The sequence below is a fragment of the Paroedura picta genome, chromosome 7 (assembly GCF_049243985.1).
Source record: "Paroedura picta isolate Pp20150507F chromosome 7, Ppicta_v3.0, whole genome shotgun sequence".
Taxonomy (NCBI): domain Eukaryota; kingdom Metazoa; phylum Chordata; class Lepidosauria; order Squamata; family Gekkonidae; genus Paroedura; species Paroedura picta.
In genome coordinates, this window is record NC_135375.1 from 58,428,443 (window position 1) to 58,448,013 (window position 19,571).

General features: G+C 40.8%; 1 protein-coding gene across 1 annotated transcript in view; it reads left to right on the top strand.

Moving 5' to 3' along the window:
* Nucleotides 1–3,911: 3,911 nt before the first annotated feature.
* The window catches only part of SLC27A6 (solute carrier family 27 member 6), a 45,435-nt gene continuing 29,775 nt past the window's right edge, over nucleotides 3,912–19,571 (top strand). The window contains exons 1-5 of the mRNA XM_077344468.1: nucleotides 3,912–4,759; nucleotides 6,282–6,488; nucleotides 11,758–11,916; nucleotides 12,920–13,044; nucleotides 18,136–18,330. Of these exons, the coding sequence (XP_077200583.1) occupies nucleotides 4,279–4,759; nucleotides 6,282–6,488; nucleotides 11,758–11,916; nucleotides 12,920–13,044; nucleotides 18,136–18,330 (1,167 nt within the window). The 5' untranslated portion in view covers nucleotides 3,912–4,278. The remainder of the gene's footprint in view (nucleotides 4,760–6,281; nucleotides 6,489–11,757; nucleotides 11,917–12,919; nucleotides 13,045–18,135; nucleotides 18,331–19,571) is intronic.

Below are 19,571 nucleotides of genomic sequence, written 5' to 3' on the forward strand. Positions count from 1 at the left end.
TCTGTGAAGGTTCAAGGGGGTGTCAGGTTACAGTGGGTGAGTGATATGTTTGTGAGTATCCTGCATTGTGCAGCAGGTTGGACTAGATGACCCAGGAAGTCACTTCCAACTTTATAATTCTATGATTCCAACCCAGATTCCCATTCCTCCAATATACTCAGCTGTTGCCCAGCTAGATCCCTTTATTGAACCAGCACTGCACTGCAGACTCATCTCACTAACCTTCCATATTTCTATGCCTGCTTGGTGGGAGGGGGCACTGTCTAGACCAGGGGTAGTCAAACTGCGGCCCTCCAGATGTCCCTGGACTACAAATCCCAGGAGCCCCTGCCAGCGTTCCTGGGAATTGTAGTCCAGGGACATCTGGAGAGCCGTAGTTTGACTACCCTTGGTCTAGACTTATTAGCATTTCTAAGAAGGTGGCTGAGATGAGACTGGAAAGCAATAGATCTTACTTCCCCATCCTCCCTGTTCTCTGCCGAGTGAGAGAAACTTTCAAAACTTATAGTGAAGGTCTTGCTCAGTTCAAACTTCCAAAAACATGTGTTTCTTTACAGAATGCTTAGGAAGTATGTTGTATAATGAAGCATCCTACAAAACAGCCATACAATAGATGATGAACAGTTAATTGATGAAGAATTTTGCGGGCGTTTTTTAACTGCTCTAATGTAGAGAAACATTCTGTGGAAGCAGTTTCTTACATTCCCAGTTCTACTGTGAAGCAAATGTTTTCTCACTTTGTCCAGCAGGTGGAAGAGTAATGCAGGCTCCTAGATTCTGGGGGGAATAAACATTTTTAAAAATGTATTCAAGCAGAGTATGAATACTTGTCTTTTCCATGTTTGAAGGGACTCCTGTCTCAAAGAAAGAAAGATTATTCAAAACTGCAAGTTATTTCCCAGCAAATAAGGATCATTTATTGATACTGTAACGACAAACTGCCAGAATGCTTAAAATCAAGATATACAATTAATTCACAAAAGCAGTAGCAACACAATATAGAATCACGTGTCATTAATATATTTTATCAGAATGTTTTACATTGCCTAATTTCAGCATTTTCTCCTTGAGAGATCCAAGGTAGGAATCAGTGAGAATCTTTAAAAAATAATTTTTTCCAATATGAAAAACAGCAGGTTCAAATAAATTTTAAAAATTAAAACTCTGCATACTAAGAATATCAAGGTACCACCTGAGTACTTCCCACAGTATACTGGTGATCTTGCAGCACTCCCATTCATTTTAATTAGTTATGTATAGAACTTCCCTGTTGTAAGTTATGTAAAAGCACTGCTTTTCTAAAGGCTCTTAAATGTAACATTTCAAAGAAGGCCACATAAGGACATATAAGAAACCATACTGAATCAGGCCAATGGCCCATCTGATTCAAGATTTTGTGTCACCCAGTGGCCAAAACCCAGGTGCCATCAGGAGGTCCACGAGGAAGGCAGAAGTCCAGAAACTCTTCCATTGTTCCCCCCAAGCACCAAGAACACAGATATCACTGCCACAGAGTTCCTAGACATAAACCCCATTAAAATATCAGATAATTTCCTAAGATATAGTAATGTACTTTTAAGTACTTCAAGTGATGTTAATATTTCAAAATCTTGGCCGTTGTACACCAGGATTTTTTTTGACAGTAATAAATCTAGTACTTTTTGGCATAAAAGACAATGAGGTCCATGATAATTCATAAAGAATATAAATGAAGTGATTATACCAAATCCAAGTGAAATTTTTTGGCAAAAGAGTTCCTTTGGGTAAAAAAAACCAAGAATGCAGCTAGGATCATAATGCTGATACCTCATAAAAATGCACATTCACCATACCAGGTATGTTCATTTCTTTTTATGATGAGTTAAAAAGGCATCTGCAGAATAATCCTTTTATCCAAACAACTCCTGAATCAACAAGGTAAGTCAATATCTGCTGACTCTAAATATGAACCTCAGGAACATACAACTAGTTGAGTTGTTTGAGGTTTTTTCTGTTGATAAATATTGCTAATATGCTCTGATCTGGACCCCAACTGAAACATAGCTCATTCAGCAGAAATGCTTACTATATTACCTGATCATTTATGGATCATTTAATTCCAATTTCCATGACCGATGTTAGCAAGATCCTAGGATCTATGAAGGCTTGTGCTATGGCTGCTAAAGGCCCTTACTGTTCATCATAAATCAATCATTAGTTCAGTCCACTTTCACTTGGTCACTCAAAAGAGGCAGTTATCTACTCACTACTTTAAGAAAATCCCTACAGAAAAATAATCTGACCAATTTATCACCCAGTCTCTAATCTTCCCTTTCTGAGCAAGGGGACTGAAAGGTAGCAGACCAGGGGCCATTCCGCAAAATGGGCAATTTTGCTAAGTCTGAGCGCAATTGAAAAGCGCTGGAAGCAAAAGTGGCAGGTCTCGGTAACGCACACAGCTGGTTCTGTTGAAAAAAAGGCTCTCCCACTAGCGCTGCTCTCGTAACGCACAAGTTTCCGGTCTCCCTGAAATCGCAACAAAGGAGGCAATATTTTTCTGCGCTTCCTCCCTCCCCTGGCTGTCAATCAAACAGAGCAGCCAATGAACTGTCGTGTTCATGTTTCTCTTTAAAAACTGTTTTTTAAAACACGAAAACACCCATAGCAACGCATATCGTTCATTCGATGTATCAGAAAGACCTTTTTCATTGGCACTTACTCATTTACACGCTCTGAAAGTAAAAAAAAAAAATCCCCCCCAGTGGCCAGTGTCAAACAGGGGGCTATATTGTGCTTGGAAACTTTACGGACAATTGCTTGTGGAGGGATTTCAGCTAAAGAAGCATCATTTATTCGTTGCTTTGGTCGGTTTAAGGGGGGGGGGAATGGCAATCGAGATGCCGGAAGCTCGGGTGCGAGAGATAAGGGGGGGACATGCTTGCTACCACTGTATTGAGAACACACATATATTTTTCAGGTGTGTTGCAGGTTGTTCTCAAGAGTCAGGCAGTTTTTTTTAGGGGGAATCCACTTGTGTAGATTCCCCCTGAAAATCGCTACAACGAAGCAATTTTTGCAGGAGTGTTGCAGATTGTGTACGACGTCGTGAATAACGAAGAATAAATAGTGTTACACAATGGTAACACTTCAGCAACATTAACGCTGTGCGGAATGGCACCAGGTAATCTTGGACAACTCATCTTCTCTGTACCCTTTTGCGGTCAGGCAAATCTATGGGACAGAGATGGCATTGTTGGCTCTACTTGATCTAAACTTCATCTAAACATAGACAAAAACCTTGCCTCTTTGTTGTTCTGCTGCAGCCGGTCTCAACAATTAATTAATTATATGTTTAGGCCACAACAAAAATGGATTTTAGCTGAAAGAGAATGAAGAGGGAAGCAAAAGAAATGGGAAATAGGCATACATGTTTATATTTATGGAAAGCAACAGTGCATATATTGGCAAAAAGGTTGCTTTGGTCAAAATTTGATATTTCTATACATGACACAGAACTGAATTTCAAATATCTTCTGCAATTTATGCTATCTATGTGAGAATGCTGTGTAAAAAGTTGAAAGTATTTTAAAACCTGGTGTACTTTGTAGACAATAAGGTTTTCTCTTTGAATATATTGAAGCAAGAACTGCAAAAACAAAACCCCAAATTAAGTGCCATGTGTGAGGGAAAAAAACCCTTTGTAAGTGTGGTGTCTGGCATTCGGCTACAAACAAAGGCCATCTGGCCATCCTGAAAGGATTACACAACGAAGGAAGAAAATACCTCCCTAACGCCTGCGTTGCTGCCCATCCCGGGCAAACTTTAAATCTCTGGCAGTCTAGTCCTATGGAGGTGTAGAAAGTGCCATCCGCAGGGCAAGAGCAAGTTGCTTGTTGCGCTCGGCGACCGACCACCACCGGCGGAGAGCGGAGTGCAAAGGTAGAGCGAAGCGACCTTCTTTGTGTCTTCGAGGCCGGGCGAGGCGCGCGATCGTGCCCAGGGACAAGAGAAGCCGCTCCGCCTACGAATTTAGCGTCTCCCTCCCGGTGGCTACAAGAGGGAGGCGCCGCTCTCCCGCTTTGTGTGAGAAACGAGGTTCTCTGTGAGTGGCTGAGGGCAGAGACGGTCTCGCGAAGCCCCCCCCCCCCCGACGCTCATTTAGTTTGTTTGGATTCGTTTGAGTTGCTTCTAAGCAGCCTAGGGCACCTTCTCTTATCGCAGGAGAGGCGACGTGGGGGGTGGCCTGACTGGGGGAAGAATTGCCACCCTGCCCGCCTCCGTTTTGCTGCAGCTGAGCCAATGTTACCCTTTTGGGTAGCGGGAGTGGCAGCTGGACTCGTCTCCCTGCACTTTCTGCAGAAGCTCTTCTTCCCTTACTTTTGGACTGACCTGAAGTTTTTGCTGAAAGTGATGAAATACGGGCTGACTGTGGAAACTTACAGGCTGCGAGGCAGGATTTGTTCCGTGCTGGACAAGTTTGTGAAGCTGGCTGAAAAACAGCCCAGTAAACCATTCTTGGTGTATGAAGGGAAGGTTCACACCTACGGGGCTGTGGACAGGAGGAGTAACAGGATAGCCCAGCTTTTCCTCAAAGACGGGACGCTGAAAAGAGGAGACACTGTAGCCCTGCTGATGAGCAATGAGCCAGATTTCATCCACCTGTGGTTTGGTCTGACCAAGCTGGGCTGCGTTGTGGCTTTCCTCAATTTCAACATCCGCTCCAGGTCCCTCCTGCACTGCATTAGCAGCTGTGCACCCAAGATGCTGCTGGTGGGAGCAGGTACAGTATATATCCAATCTCTGACTATTCCTTCTCTTATCTCATTTTATTCCCCTTTCCCTAATAAGTCCCACACTGTATGTTCTCATGATGATGATAAGCAAGTGGTAACGTTTTGCTAGGGCTGCACCATTTCAGGTGAGGAGTTCTATGTCTGAATACTTCCCAGTGAAAAAGCTTTCTGCAGAGCTATGCACAAATTACTGAAATTAGCTTTGTAGGCCCAAGTACTGGGCACATAGAATCATAGAGTTGGAAGGGACTTCCTGGGTCATCTAGTCCAACCCCCTGCACCATGCAGGGCACTCACAACCTTATCGCTCATCCACTGTAACCTGCTACCCCCTTGAACCTTCACAGAATCAACCTCTCCGTCAGCACTCTAAAAAATATTTTGAAACTAAAATATAAACTGATGACATCTGGAGTTGTATTGCTGGTTTAATTTTTAACTTTAAAAACCTCAGTCTCTCCTTTTGAAAATACTCTTTGCCAGAACGTTACCAGATGACCATGACTGGTTTAAATTAAAAGATGATGGAAGGAAGGACTTTCACTGAAGAAATATTATTATATTATGAAACAATGGAAATTGAATGCTTTCTAATTTGTATTGTAAAGCAGGCAAAATTGATTTAATAAATGAAAAGTTTCCTGAAAGGTAAATATTTAAACTATGTAGGAAGAGATTCAAAATGGTATGTAGTAACTGCATTGATATCTTAAGGCATTCCATGAGAACTGGAGAAGCTGTGGATTGATATTCTTTTAGGAACTAACAGTATAATCATAAAATGAGTTATATCCTTCTAATTCCATTGACTGCAATGGATTTACAAAGGTGTTACTCTGTTTAGAATTGCATGAAACTGTTCATAAAGAACATTTAGAAGACATGAAAATGAGGCCATATTGCATTAAGTATTTGGATATAAATACCACTGCTTATCAGATCCTGAAGATGAAACTCAAATACTTTGGCCACCTCATGAGAAGGAAGGACTCCCTGGAGAAGAGCCTAATGCTGGGAGAGATCGAGGGCAAAAGAAGAAGGGGACGACAGAGAATGAGGTGGCTGGATGGAGTCACTGAAGCAGTCGGTGCGAACTTAAATGGACTCCGGGGAATGGTAGAGGACAGAAAAGCCTGGAGGATCATTGTCCATGGGGTCGCGATGAGTCGGACATGACTTCGCACCTAACAACAACAATAACCAATGCTTATATCTTTATTGTCCAAATGTATGACTGTTAGAAATATATAAAAGTTTTATATACAGAGTATATTGGTCACATTGTTACAACTAAAACATGAGCGGGTCTTTACAGATGACATGACAGGACTTTGGTAAGGAAAGTGGACTTGATTTTCTTTGGCTCCCTTTGAGTTCTGTTGTACAAATCCCATCTGGGACATGGTTGAATGGGGCAAAATTAGCCAATTACTCCATAGTGGGCTACCAGTATTATTCCATTTGGGTCTAACCTTGTATTTACTATATTGCAATATAATTATTTTAAAGATATGCTTGGGACCTTAGAAGAAATTCTTCCGAGCCTTCAAGATGATATTAAAGTGTGGTTGATGACAAAAGAACCCACTTTGCCACGTGTTGAGAGCATTTTAGACAAGCTGGATGATGCCTCTGATGATCCTGTACCAGATAATCTCCGTATTGCTAGAAGTCTAAAAGACCGTCTCCTCTACATATTTACTTCTGGAACAACAGGTACAACATCTGACAAAGTGACACCATTTTCAAATGTACAAACTATTAATTAAATGTTCTCTTGTTAATGTTTACCAAAAGGCCTGTACATTTGTGCGTGTATGTGTACTGAATGAATGTACAGGGAAGTGAATAGAGCCATGTATATTAGCCCTCTCCATGCATGTTCAATATAATTTAGGGATGCTGGGCTATGGGAGGGACCTGGGAATCTCCTGAAATTACAGTTTATTTCCAGACTACAGACATCAGAGAGCCGGCTTGATGTAGTGGTTAGGAGCATGGACTTCTAATCTGGTAAGCCAGGTTTGATTCAGTGCTCCCCCACATGCAACCAGCTGGGTGACCTTGGGCTCGCCACAGCACTGATAAAACTGTTCTGACCGAGCAGAGATATCAGGGCTCTCTCAGCCTCACCCACCCCACAGGGTGTCTGTTGTGGGGAGAGGAAAGGGAAGGCGAATGTAAGCTGCTTTGAGACTCCGAGTACCGAAAAGCGGCATATGAGAACCAACTCTTCTCCTTCTACATCTACATATACTGCCGTTACTTGGAAAGCATTGAAGTTTCAAGACAGGAATTATTTGTTTCTAAGGACACACTGTTTCCTCCCTACTGGATCCCTTTATCCTTTGACCGAGATAGCAGTGATTTTTCTTCTTCAGTGTTTTAATTATTAAATAAATAATGTCTTGCATAGAGCTTATGTTTGCTTTGGACAAATTGTGCTAATAATGTAAAATCCTTCCAAAGCTCAGCTCCAAAACTCAGCTTCACAAAGTTTACATTTGACTTTTTAAACATACGTATATTATGAAACATTTCTTCTCCAAAAGGCTATTGTTGAGAGAGAAGATATATTGAGTTACTAACATTTTAGATTTGAAACAAGTGGCTAAATGTATTGTCATTGGCACAGATGCTAAAAAGACTGTTACTTAAAATAATTATTTTCAGGGTACAGAAAATAGGCACAATTTTGTTATGATAGTGGTTATGGGTGCAAAATCCATATACAAAAAGTCACACAACTTGTATTAGAATTAACACTTGAGTTTTTAAACTCTTTGTCAGACTGGATGTTCAAAAAAGAAGGGGTGGAGAACATTTTCCAGGTCACTGTATTAAGGCCTCCTTATTTTTATCCTGTAGGAGGGCCATCCTTCAGTGAACACAGGGTTATCAGAAGTGTTCCATGGCTGAGGAGTGAGAGGAGGGTTGGGTGGACTCTTATGGCAGTTATTTCACATTCACCTGAAAATCACATTAATAATGGCTCATCTCTAAAACTTTATTTTAAATTATATTAGTTTCACAGCATTGTTAGGTTATTATTTGTTAACTTTTAAATATCATGTAAAATTAATAATCCTGTTACCTCTGGCCTTATATTTTGATTAAAATCAAAATCCTTTTGGTATTTCTGTGACATAGGAACAATTTCTTGCCATAGAGATTTCCTTCTTTATTGACATATTTGATTCAGAAGCGTTCTTAGCTTCTTTCCTACCAGTATCCCTTGATCAATTTTAAAGGTGTAATAGATCATAATTACAGAAAAATGTAGATAATATTGAAATAGGGTGAGTGTTTATATTTTAAATTCTGCACACATCAATAACATTTAGACAAGCATCAGCAAAAAATGAGTAAAAGATCAGAAATGGATGAAAGTAAAAAAGTAGGAATTTAACTTCATCCTATCTTTGGTCATATTAATTAATTTAAAGCAGTGCAGATTTAAAACTACTATTATCAACACTAAATTTTTAAGAAACCTGAATGTTAACATAAAGCCCTGGGTATTTTAAAATTGTAACAATTCTATTGAATAACTATTTGTAGATTAAGAAACATTAATTTCACTTAACTTATTTGTATCCAGGTATTACATGTTTATCACAGTACAATTTAAGTTAAATGAGTTGCATTTGCTGGTGGATGAAGAGAGACATACTATTTAAAAAAATATCTATTGAAGGACGTAGTATAGTGGTAACATTTATAGTAGAACATTTTAAAGTGCAGCATCTGTCCCGTAACCTTGCCCTCCTTTCCGTCCTCTGCACTATATATTATACAATAAAAAACTGAGCTTCAGATTTCTTCCCTTAAATATAATTCTTTGGAATAAACGGTTAACCCAAGACTAAGTTATGTTCCAGATGGAGCCCAATTGGATGCATCTTGAAAGTTCAACATCTCTTGTTTCAGAAGCACTGACGTGAAATCCAGATACCATTATTTACTGACATATTTGATTCAGAAGCTTTCTTAGCTTCTTTCCTACCAGTACCCCTGCAAACTGAAGCTTCACTTTAGTTTATTTCAATAAAAAAATCTGCGAACAAAAGTGATCAAGGAAAGCATAAAGGCAGCAGCACCCCTTGCTGTTGCTGTCCCTCCCCCCAGCAAGCAGTATATGGAGGTAAATATTGAGCTCATGTATAATCCTGACACACTGTAACTGTGGATGTGATGTGAAAGATTCTGAGTTAAGTTCTTTTACTGGTTTTAACCACAACTAGTGGCTTTGCTAATGTATAGAACTGGGAAAACAAATGCATCCTCTTTACCTTCCATGATCCATGTAAATCTCCCACCATACCTCAGGACTACCTCAGCAGGCTGTCAAAAGATGACCAAAGTGGTTGGGTGGGTTCCTAAGGGAGTAGTGATCCTTCAGGTATGTTGGCTCCAAACCATATAGGGCTCTGAAAGTCAAGACCAGCACCTTGAATTGTACCTGGAAACAGATTGGAAGCCAGTGTAGATAAGCCAAGACCAGAGGTCCCTTAACATCTATGCCAATCAGCACCCTGGCTGCAGTGTTCTGTACCAATTGAAGTTTCCAAGCACTTTTTAAGGGCAGCCCCACAGAGTGGGGGCATTTTCTCCTAGTGAACTGATCTGTTACCTGGAAATCAATTGTACCTCTGGGAGATCAACTCCCACCAAGAGGTCAGCAACCCTAGAGAAATCCTAATTATGAATTTCTTGCTTCATATGTACATTGTCAGGAAGGCAGAGTGTCAAAGAATTGAGGCTTTTGAATTCTGGTGCTGGAGAAGACTCTTGCGAGTCCCTTGGACTGCAAGGCGGACAAACCGGTCAGTCCTAGAGGAGATCAGCCCTGACTGCTCCTTAGAAGGCCAGATCCTGAAGATGAACTCAAATACTTTGGCCACCTCATGAGAAGGAAGGACTCCCTGGAGAAGAGCCTAATGCTGGGAGCGACTGAGGGCAAAAGAAGAAGGGGGTGACAGAGAATGAGGTGACTGGATGGAGTCACTGAAGCAGTAGGTGCAAACTTAAATGGACTCCGGGGAATGGTAGAGGACAGGAAGGCCTGGAGGATCATTGTCCATGGGGTCGCAATGGGTCGGACACGACTTCGCACCTAACAGCAACAATATACATTGTCCCTCAGTGTTCATATCAGTGGGGCTCACTATGAGCCTGACTTCCTGCTACCATCACAATTCAGTGCATACCAATAAATCAAGTTATAGGTCAGCCATTATAGGTCACCATTCCCATTTTAACTGCATGCATATAGCCATTCATCAGTTGACATATAAAATAATAAAAGGCATTTTTATAGTGCAGAATCACCTAGGAGTTTTGGGGGAGAGGATATTTTGAGATCTAGCCATAAAGGTTTGTTCACTGTTAAGTTCACAGAACTATTTTTTTTAGAGCTCTATCCCAAAGAGGCCTATTTTAATTGGTAAGAATTCTTCCAAATCTAGTTCACTGCTTTTATATCTGTCTTTATACTTTAGATAAATTTAATGCCAACTTTATGAGTTGCTTTGTTTTGTTTTACATGTTGGCAATGAGCAGTCTAGGAAATGTTCTCTAACAGCATTTTTGCATTAATTTCAATTAGTATGACTAACTTCACTGCTGAATTGTATTGCCATCAGCACATCTTGCTCATTATGCTCACTGAAAGGAATGGAGAAGAACACATGTGCAGTGCTATGTTACAATGGAATATATCCAGCCACAAATTTGAAAGACTTAAGTTTATGGAAGAGGAGTTAATAATTCACTCCTCCCACTGCAGAACCACACTGTGATCCCTATGCTGTTCTCAAGGATCTGTTGATCCCCCAGCAGGAGTGAACTGGGAAGTTAAAACAGCCCCGGATTAAGCCAAATGGAATGGTTACTGGAGTGCTAAAATCCAATGCTAGAAGGATAGTCAACTAAGCACCACCAAAAATGAGCTCACCTAATTGCTTTCTGATTGTAACACAAAATGTTGCAGTGGTTGAGCAGCCATCAAATTATCACTGCTGCTAAAGGATCTGAACCAAATGGTCCATAAGGTTGCTGGGAACTAGTTCTGTTTGCTTCTAGAGTACCACCATTACTTTTCCTGGAAGTTAAGTGGTCAGTCAACACCTGCTCCCTAGGAACAAAATTACAGGGGTCAGGGGGCTGCAGCAAGATACATCATTGTTTTTCAAAATGGACTTTGGGGGGAGGAACCACAAGTTGGTATGAAAATGGAGCTTGCTCAATTTTCTAGAAATGGGAGCAAAGACTTTTCATCTAGGTATAAGCACATGGAACTGGCTTTAAACTCTTTCAAAAGTTGTAAAACTCAGTCAACTAGCACCTAGATCACCTCAGAATTTTAGCAAAAAATTGTACAATTAGTAGCTCAGCCCTTAGTACTCTGACTGGTTGAGTGAACAAAGGAAATACGTTATTGCAGCCATTGTTAATAATAAAATTCAGCTATTTTTTCCAGTTCCCTTCCTACCCCACTGAGCTTGCTATCTCAAAGTTATTAATCAGGGATGAAATCTCTTGCTATCGCTTGTGCATACCCTTTCCCAAGCTAGGCATGCAATTGGTAAAATTTGGGTCAGGGGCTTGCAAGTTTTGGTCTTATAGAACTTTCATTGTATATACATGAACTTGTAGGCCATGTATATCCAATAAAAGGACTGGCTTGGATCCAGTGGCAAGGTCTTTGAGGAACAGCATTTCAAGTGCCATTTTGGATTACAATGGAAGGGGAAGGCAAGAAGATACAGCTCTGCAGGAGGAATTCTCCATTGAATCCTAGCCAATTTTCTTAAATGTAAATAGTAGATTATAAAGATTGGCTATTATGTAATAACTCTGGACTATACAGCACATTAAATGACATTGCCTATGGATACGCATATGTGAAAAGTTGACACTGATGTAAAATAATTAACCAATTTTAACTTTTAGTCTATATATACTTGTGTGTGTTCTATTTCAGGTTTGCCAAAGGCTGCAGTTATCAGTCACATGCAGGTCTTAAAAGGTGCTGCTGGATTATGGGCATTTGGTGCAACTCCTGATGACATCATTTATATAACTCTACCTCTTTACCACAGTGCAGCTTCTCTCCTTGGCATTGGTGGATGTATTGAATTGGGTAAGATGAACAATCTTTAATAATATCTGTTCCACTTAATATTTCTGGTAAAGTTTTAGAGGAGCAGCGTGTCTCATAGCTTAAGTGCCACTCAGTACTTGTACTGATATTGTACCCCCCTGAGGTTCTATTCCTCTTCAGTTCCATCTCCAAATCTTCAGGAGTTTCCCAACCTGAATCTGGTAGCCCTACCCTCTGTCCTCCAACTGGTGGCATGGGGAGAATTTGGCAACCTTAGGGCTTCCATACCCCAAAAGAAATGGGAAAGTAAATGGTGTCCCTGACACCTGCTTCCAATCTGAGAGCAGAGAGAAAACCAACATTAATTTCTAGGAGATAGCTAATGACCTAAACCTGAGCCCAACCTTCTGTATAGTTTATACTTGCCTGATAGAAGACCACTTTTCATGGCTACAGCTCTTCTGTTTCAACTGATTGTTTGTAGTGATACTGGGCCAAAAGATGGGCCATGTGAGTAAGACAAATCCAAAGCAGCAGGCACTTTTTACAAAAAGGGAAGATAGCCAATACTGGATGAAAGAATGCATGGATACTATGTGTGATCATGCTTTATCTCAAGGACTAGAATATGACTGACTATGGAGTGTTCTTGTGGTATCAGCAACTATTATGGTAGGTTATTTAAAATAAACTGAGTTGCTTGATAAATAGCCACTGCACCTGGATCTAGTGAGCTGAATTGTCAGCTCTCAGAACAGTCCTGGTTGCTAACTCACAGCAGGAACATCTAAAGCCCCCAGTCCTTTGGGGCTGTTTCCCCATTGCCCTCAGTAAAGAACTATATCAAATCAAAGGCTTCTACAATATTATGAGCACAGTCTTCATAGAAGAGGAATTTTATGGATTTATACTGTAGCATGGAGAGGTGTTTAAAGTTGTATTTAAATATTAGAAATCTTTTTTTAGCATTGAAAAACAATTGCATAACAGTAAATCCAAATTCAAATATATTAATCATCCAAGTGTTACTTCATTTTTATAGGTGCAACATGTGTTCTAAGGAAGAAATTTTCAGCCAGTCAGTTTTGGAGTGATTGCAAAACATATAATGTTACTGTTATTCAATACATTGGGGAGCTGTGTCGTTACCTTTGCAAACAACCTGTGGTAAGTTCAAACAAAATAATATTTCATGCAGAATTTTGGGGTGGCTTTTTGTTGTTGTTGCAAAACTATAAATATATGTAATTTCTTTAGACAAAAAATGGATATGTGTTTATTAAAAAGCAGCATTTTGTCATACTCCAGTTCTCCAAAGTAAGCTTCTTCATGAGGTCCTTTGATATCAACCAGAACATTTGTCTACAGGGAGCTTCAGTAGTTATAACAGCCATTTAGAACAATTTTAATCCAAAAGATTAGGAAAATCTTCTTTGGGATTCTTGGACATACATTAATAATTGCCATTCCTATGTTTTATGAATTCCTGGCAGTCCAAGAACATAATGTGCACAGTTGTTTGTTGTACTTGGAAAAGCCAATTTATAGTAGGAGTGGACTGCATTTACAAGATATAGCCTGATCTTGTCAGATCTCAGAAACTTGGTAGCTGAGTAGCAATTAAGGAGAGTGACAGTTATGGAGAGAGGCAAAACGATGCCACAGTCATAGTGGGGGAAAGGTCCAGCTTCACAAGAATAGTTCTCTCAGGGCTTCTACTTTCTTACAAGAAAAGGCACTGTTTCCCGTGTTGTCTTAAAAGGACTGGGACATGTGCTAATGATGTCACACATGCTGGATGTGGGTCAGTGAAAGTAAGAGGGAAACAGCAACACCCCTTTCACAGAGAATCAGGACTGACTGGTGGGTGTGATTGCAGTGTCATGGAATGCACAGACAAACTCTTCTGTTTTAAGGATTCTTACCATACATACCTACCTTCACTCTGTGGCTCAAGGCTTCTCTTCCATCTAGCTAATCTGCAAACATAAAATTTTGTGTCTATTATTTGAATCCCATAACAAAAACTACCTTCTCTCTTCTCTCTTCTGACTCATGCTCATCATTGGACTAAGCTTGCTTCAAAAGGACTTCTGGACCTTTCTTGGGTTATTATCTGAAACTCTTCCTAGATTCTCTTTTCTGACCTTTGAGTTAGTCTAGCTGGATATTTGGACTCCATGAGCCATCTCAGAGAACATCCCAAATTAGAAAGGGAAAAATCTCCTTCTATGCTCCTTGCTTTTCTCTTCTCCCCCTCATTAGCCTGCTTTACTCTCTGAGATATATAGTGTCAGTAAATGTTGTGAATACTGCAATATAGAACAAGCAGATATGGGCTGTTTCATATTCTTGTGTATTGTCGTATACCTGAATATTATTCTTGCATGCCTTTATCTTGGTTTCTCTCAATAAACTTTAATTGTTCTACTGAATTCTTGTATCTGTCTTCAATCAAAGTTCACATAAGAGTTCCTTCACTTTGTAAAAAGTTCCTTAAAATAGTATGTTGGTTTTGGTGCAGGTTTTTGAGTGTTAAATCTTAAACAAACAGCTCCTGCATGGACAAGAAATCAGAGATGGCCAAGGAGCAGTTTGTTTGACTATTTTGTGTGATTAAGTCCAGTTTGGTAACTGGGCTCATTCACAGAAGAAACATATCTTACTGGCACAAGATAACAGTGACTGGCCCTGTTTGTATTTTTTAATTTGTGTGGAAGTCATATTACTCAATTACTATAATTTTATATGACTTCCAGGGTATAGTTAAGGTGCTATCAGGATATTTCCAGAATACATCATGATGCTTGCAGATCTGTAACTTGGCAGTGCACTCTTGTTTCCTGACTCTAATTATTTCATCCCAAGGCTTTCTGATTGATTCTAACTTCAACATATCTTCTGCCTCAAGATGCCTTTGAATTGCTCTAGGATCACTTTACACTAGACTTTAGCAACTGTGATTTTGTAAAATATGAACACTGCAGTAGTTAGCTATTTTTAAGTAATCTGGCTCCTTGTGAGAGATATTTAGAATGAACAAATCTTTGTCCATGAAAAATAAAAAATAGAAACAAAGTTTACCTGCATGCAAAATTGGTCACTAGAGAGTTTCAATTTTTGTAGGCTATGAATGCACCATTCAGTTTGAGTTGGGTTATTTCCCCTCCCTTTGTTCATTACTGAACAAAAGGCTACAATAGACGTCTCTTTGTTTTTGTGTTTAGTCTGGTGTTACCAAGATTTACATTTGAATACCAAGTACTCAGTGACCTCAGTAAGGGGAACCAAAGAGGGACAACTAACATCAATTTGAGCTTCAATTAAGCAAGCAATCCTTTACAAAGTAAACATTAAGTGAAGTCTATTTTAGTTGCAAATAAACAAAATGATATAGTTAGAACAAGAAAACAATGATGGGCTTATCAGTTTTCACAATAATAACCTCAGTTATAATTTGTTATGATTAATATACTTAATCATAGAATCATAGAGTTGGAAGGGGCCATACAGGCCATCTAGTCCAACCCCCTGCTCAACGCAGGATCAGCCCTAAGCATCCTAAAGCATCCAAGAAAAGTGTGTGTATTTGCTTGAAGACTGCCAGTGAGGGGGAGCTCACCACTTCCTTAGGCAGCCTATTCCACTGCTGAACTACTCTGACTGTGAACATTTTTTTCCTGATATCTAGCCTATATCATTGTACTTGAAGTTTAAACCCATTAGTGCGTGTCCTCTCCTCTGCAGCCAACAGAAACAGCATCCTGCCCTCCTCCAAGTGACAACCTTTCAAATACTTAAAGAGGGCTATCATGTCCCCTCTCAACCTCCTTTTCTCCAGGCTGAACATTCGCAAGTCCCTCAACCTATCTTCATAGGGCTTGGTCCCTTGGCCCCAGATCATCCTCGTCGCTCTCCTCTGTACCCTTTCAATTTTATCTACGTCCTTCTTGAAGTGAGGCCTCCAGAACTGCACACAGTACTCCAAGTGTGGTGTGACCAGTGCCGTATACAATGGGACTATGACATCTTGTGATTTTGATGTGATGCCTCTGTTGATACAGCCCAAAATGGCATTTGCCTTTTTTACCGCTGCATCACACTGCCTGCTCATGTTTAGTTTACAATCCACAAGTACCCCAAGGTCTCGTTCACATACAGTGTTACCTAGAAGCGTATCCCCCATCCAGTAGTCATGCTTTTCATTTTTCTGACCCAGATGCAGAACTTTACACTTATCTTTATTAAATTGCATCTTGTTCTCATTTGCCCATTTTTCCATTTTTGATCCTAGTCAAATGTTTGACAACAAAGGAAGTTATAACTACATACTACTTCAAACAGGTTTGTCACAACTGATTTAAGCTTCATTATTTTCAGTGAAATTTAGCAACATGAAGATTTAGCTGAATCAGAGCTCAAGCGTTTTTGAAGACATTTTTAAATCTATTGAATATTTGTTATAATCAAAACTGTATTATCTATGAAGTTGCCGTGAATTACTTCAGTCTATTATTTCTATGCTACCTCTCCAGAGACTTGCTTGAGGTAGCTTATGATTAAAATAACAGTCATACATCCTTATACCTCAATCATGTTTGCTTTGCACCTCCAGTGTCTTGATACTTAACCCATTTTCATTTAAAAACAGCATCAGGGAATCCTGTTTTCTCTCTTTGTCTATCCATCCATCCATCAGTCCCTAGTGAGAGAAAAAAGTCTGGCAATGCATCTTCTCTAATAGGACTATTTGCTACTCGTGAAGGCCAGTTTCTCTAAAGCTACATGGGGAAATAGTTACATTGCCATATTCTAGTATTCAGCTTCAGTTAAAGTCACCCCTCCCTATCCATAATTGTTTTAAAAAAAGTTGGAGGTTTTAGGAGATCTGATTTCTTGTAATTTGATCTTTTGTGTTTCATATAGAAAAGATACTTTTAATTGAAGTTGCCAGGAATTTGACTTAGGACATAGCATACATAGAAGATGTCTGTCTTTGAGTATGATTCGTTTCCATTAAAATACTTTAAGGACCAAGTTTTATGTCTTTCCATGCAGCCAGACTTGTCTTGGACCACCCACACAATGAATTGTTGGTGGGGGGAAAAAAGGTTTTGCTGTTTTTAAAAAAATGTTACAACCCCACAATTTTTTTAACCAAAAACAGAAATTGAGTGACTATAACCAGTAAGGCCCCTCTCATATCCTGTCCAACAGTATGAAATAAACTATTGTCTCTCTCCAACTTCACCTATTAGGAGGCACTGCTCTTCAGCTATGAATATAGGTGACTGGAAGAGTACAGCATAGTTCAGGATGAGGCTCTGGTTCTTGTTCTGTAATTATAGTAAGACTAGAATGAAAGCCCATTGCAGCAGAGAATGCAACAAGAGCTAGGGCGGGTTTGGTGGGGCTGGCAGGCAGCTGGGTTTCGGCTGGGCGGGCAAGGGCTAGCAGTTTCTCAATGGCAGGGCTGGCAGGGTGGGGTGGAGGTAGTGGGCAAGGCTCCCAGTGTTCCTGGGAGTGGCAGAAGCCGAGGCATATTCCCTGTCAGTGGCTAGGCCCACAAAGCCACTGCTGCCAGAATGCCAGCCCCTCCCGCCGGGAAGCAGAAAGTGGGCGGGAGGCGTTGGAGCAGGCAGGAAAGTGTCCAGGCACATCCAGGGCAGCAAACAGGGCAAGACAGAGCACAACGGGAAAGGTGAGGGGGCATAGAGGGCAGCCAGGGGGGAGGGGTGGCCCCTTGAACATGAAGGCAGAGAGAAGGACACTTGGGGCTGGTGGGCGGGTGGTTTCCAGCCAGGTCGGCAAAAGGGCTGGCGAGGCCAGTGCCTCCCTAGCAGTGGGTTTCGCAGTGTGGGGCTTGAGGCGGCAGGCAGGGCTTCCTTAGTCAGTGGGAACAGCAGAAGCTTTGGCACACTCCCTGTCAGCCTGCAGGGCAGGGGGTTGAGTGGCAGGCTGGCCAGGTGCTGCGGGAGCTGCAGTGCCTGGAGAGCATCTGGCCACGAGGCCACATGTGCACCTCAGGGGTGAGCACTCCAGGGGCCGGCCCAATCCAGATACACCCAGGTTTGCTGAGCATACCTGTATCGGCCAGTGGGCCAGACAGGGCCCGGATACTGCTCCTCCCACGTGGCTCTTACAAAATATTAAGAGCCACTAATGGTTACAGATGGACATGCAGAGAAGGTTCGGAGAGGAAATAAACAAAGAAGGGATGGGTTCATTTTAACTATTTGCTCTTAAAATTCCTTTCAGAAAGAAGGAGAAAGACATCACCAAGTTCGCCTAGCAGTTGGAAATGGAATAAGGTCTGAGGTCTGGAAAGAGTTCATAATCCGATTTGGTGATATTAAAATATGCGAACTGTATGGTGCAACTGAAGGAACAATCTGTTTTATGAATCACACAGGCAAAGTGGGATCTGTGGGTCGAACCAATTTCTTTTATCAGGTAACTATTTATATGTGGTATGCTACATTACCTAAATTCAGATATTTCACAAATATATGACTCACTCAAAGGAAAACTATACCCCATACAAAATTAAGCTCTGAACCTTCTAAAATGCTAGTGCAGTGGTCTTAAACCTATAGGTTGGGACCCTCAGGTGGGTTGCCAACTACATGATGTTATGGTTATATTTATTGTATTGTGAAGAGGAGTAAGAAAAGTTCGCTCAGCAGTAGAGAAGGATATTTTTGGGGGGAGGTATACACAAGCAGGAATGTAAAGTCAAATGGGTAGTAATGTGAAGTCAAATGGGCCTTAGGAAGTCTGAGCAATAATAAAGCTAGTGGAGGTGACAGCATTCCAGTTGAACTATTCAAAATCTTAAAAGACGATGCAGTAAAAGTGCTACACTCAATATGCCAGCAAATTTGGAAAACTCAAAAGTGGCCACAGGATTGGAAAAGGTCAGTTTACATTCTAATCCCAACGAAGGGCAATGCCAAAGAATGTTCAAACTACCACACCATTGCACTCATTTCCCATGCTAGGAAAGTTATGCTCAAAATCCTACAAGCTAGGCTCCAGCAATATGTGGACCGAGAACCGCCAGAATTACAGGCAGAATTCTGAAGAGGCAGAGGAACTGGAGATCAAATTGCCAACATACACTGGATCATGGAGAAAGCTAGGGAGTTCCAGAAGAACATCTACTTCTGCTTCATGCTAAAGGCTTCGATTGTGTGGAGCACATCAAATTGTGGCAAGTTCATAAAGAGCTGGGAATACCAGAGCATCTTATCTGTCTCTTGAGAAGCCTATATGCAGGTCAAGAAGCAAGAGTGAGAACCGGGCATGGAATCACTGGTTCAAAATTGAGAAAGGAGCTTGGCAAGGCTGTATACTGTCGCCTTGCCTATTTAACTTGTATGCAGAGCACATCATGAGAAAGGTGGGGTTAGATGAGTCACAAATTGGGATCAAGATTGCAGGGAGAAATATCAACAATCTCAGATATGCAGATGATATCACTCTAATGGCAGAAAGCGAAAATGAACTAAATGGTGAAGGAAGGAGAGTGCAAAAGTTGGCTTGAAACTCAACATCAAGAAAACGAAGATCATGGCATCCAGCCCTCTCAATTCCTGGCAAATAGATGGGGAAGAAATGGAGGTAGTGACAGATTTTGTTTTCCTGGGCTCCAAGATCACTGCAGATGGGGACTGCAGCAAAGGAGAGGAAAG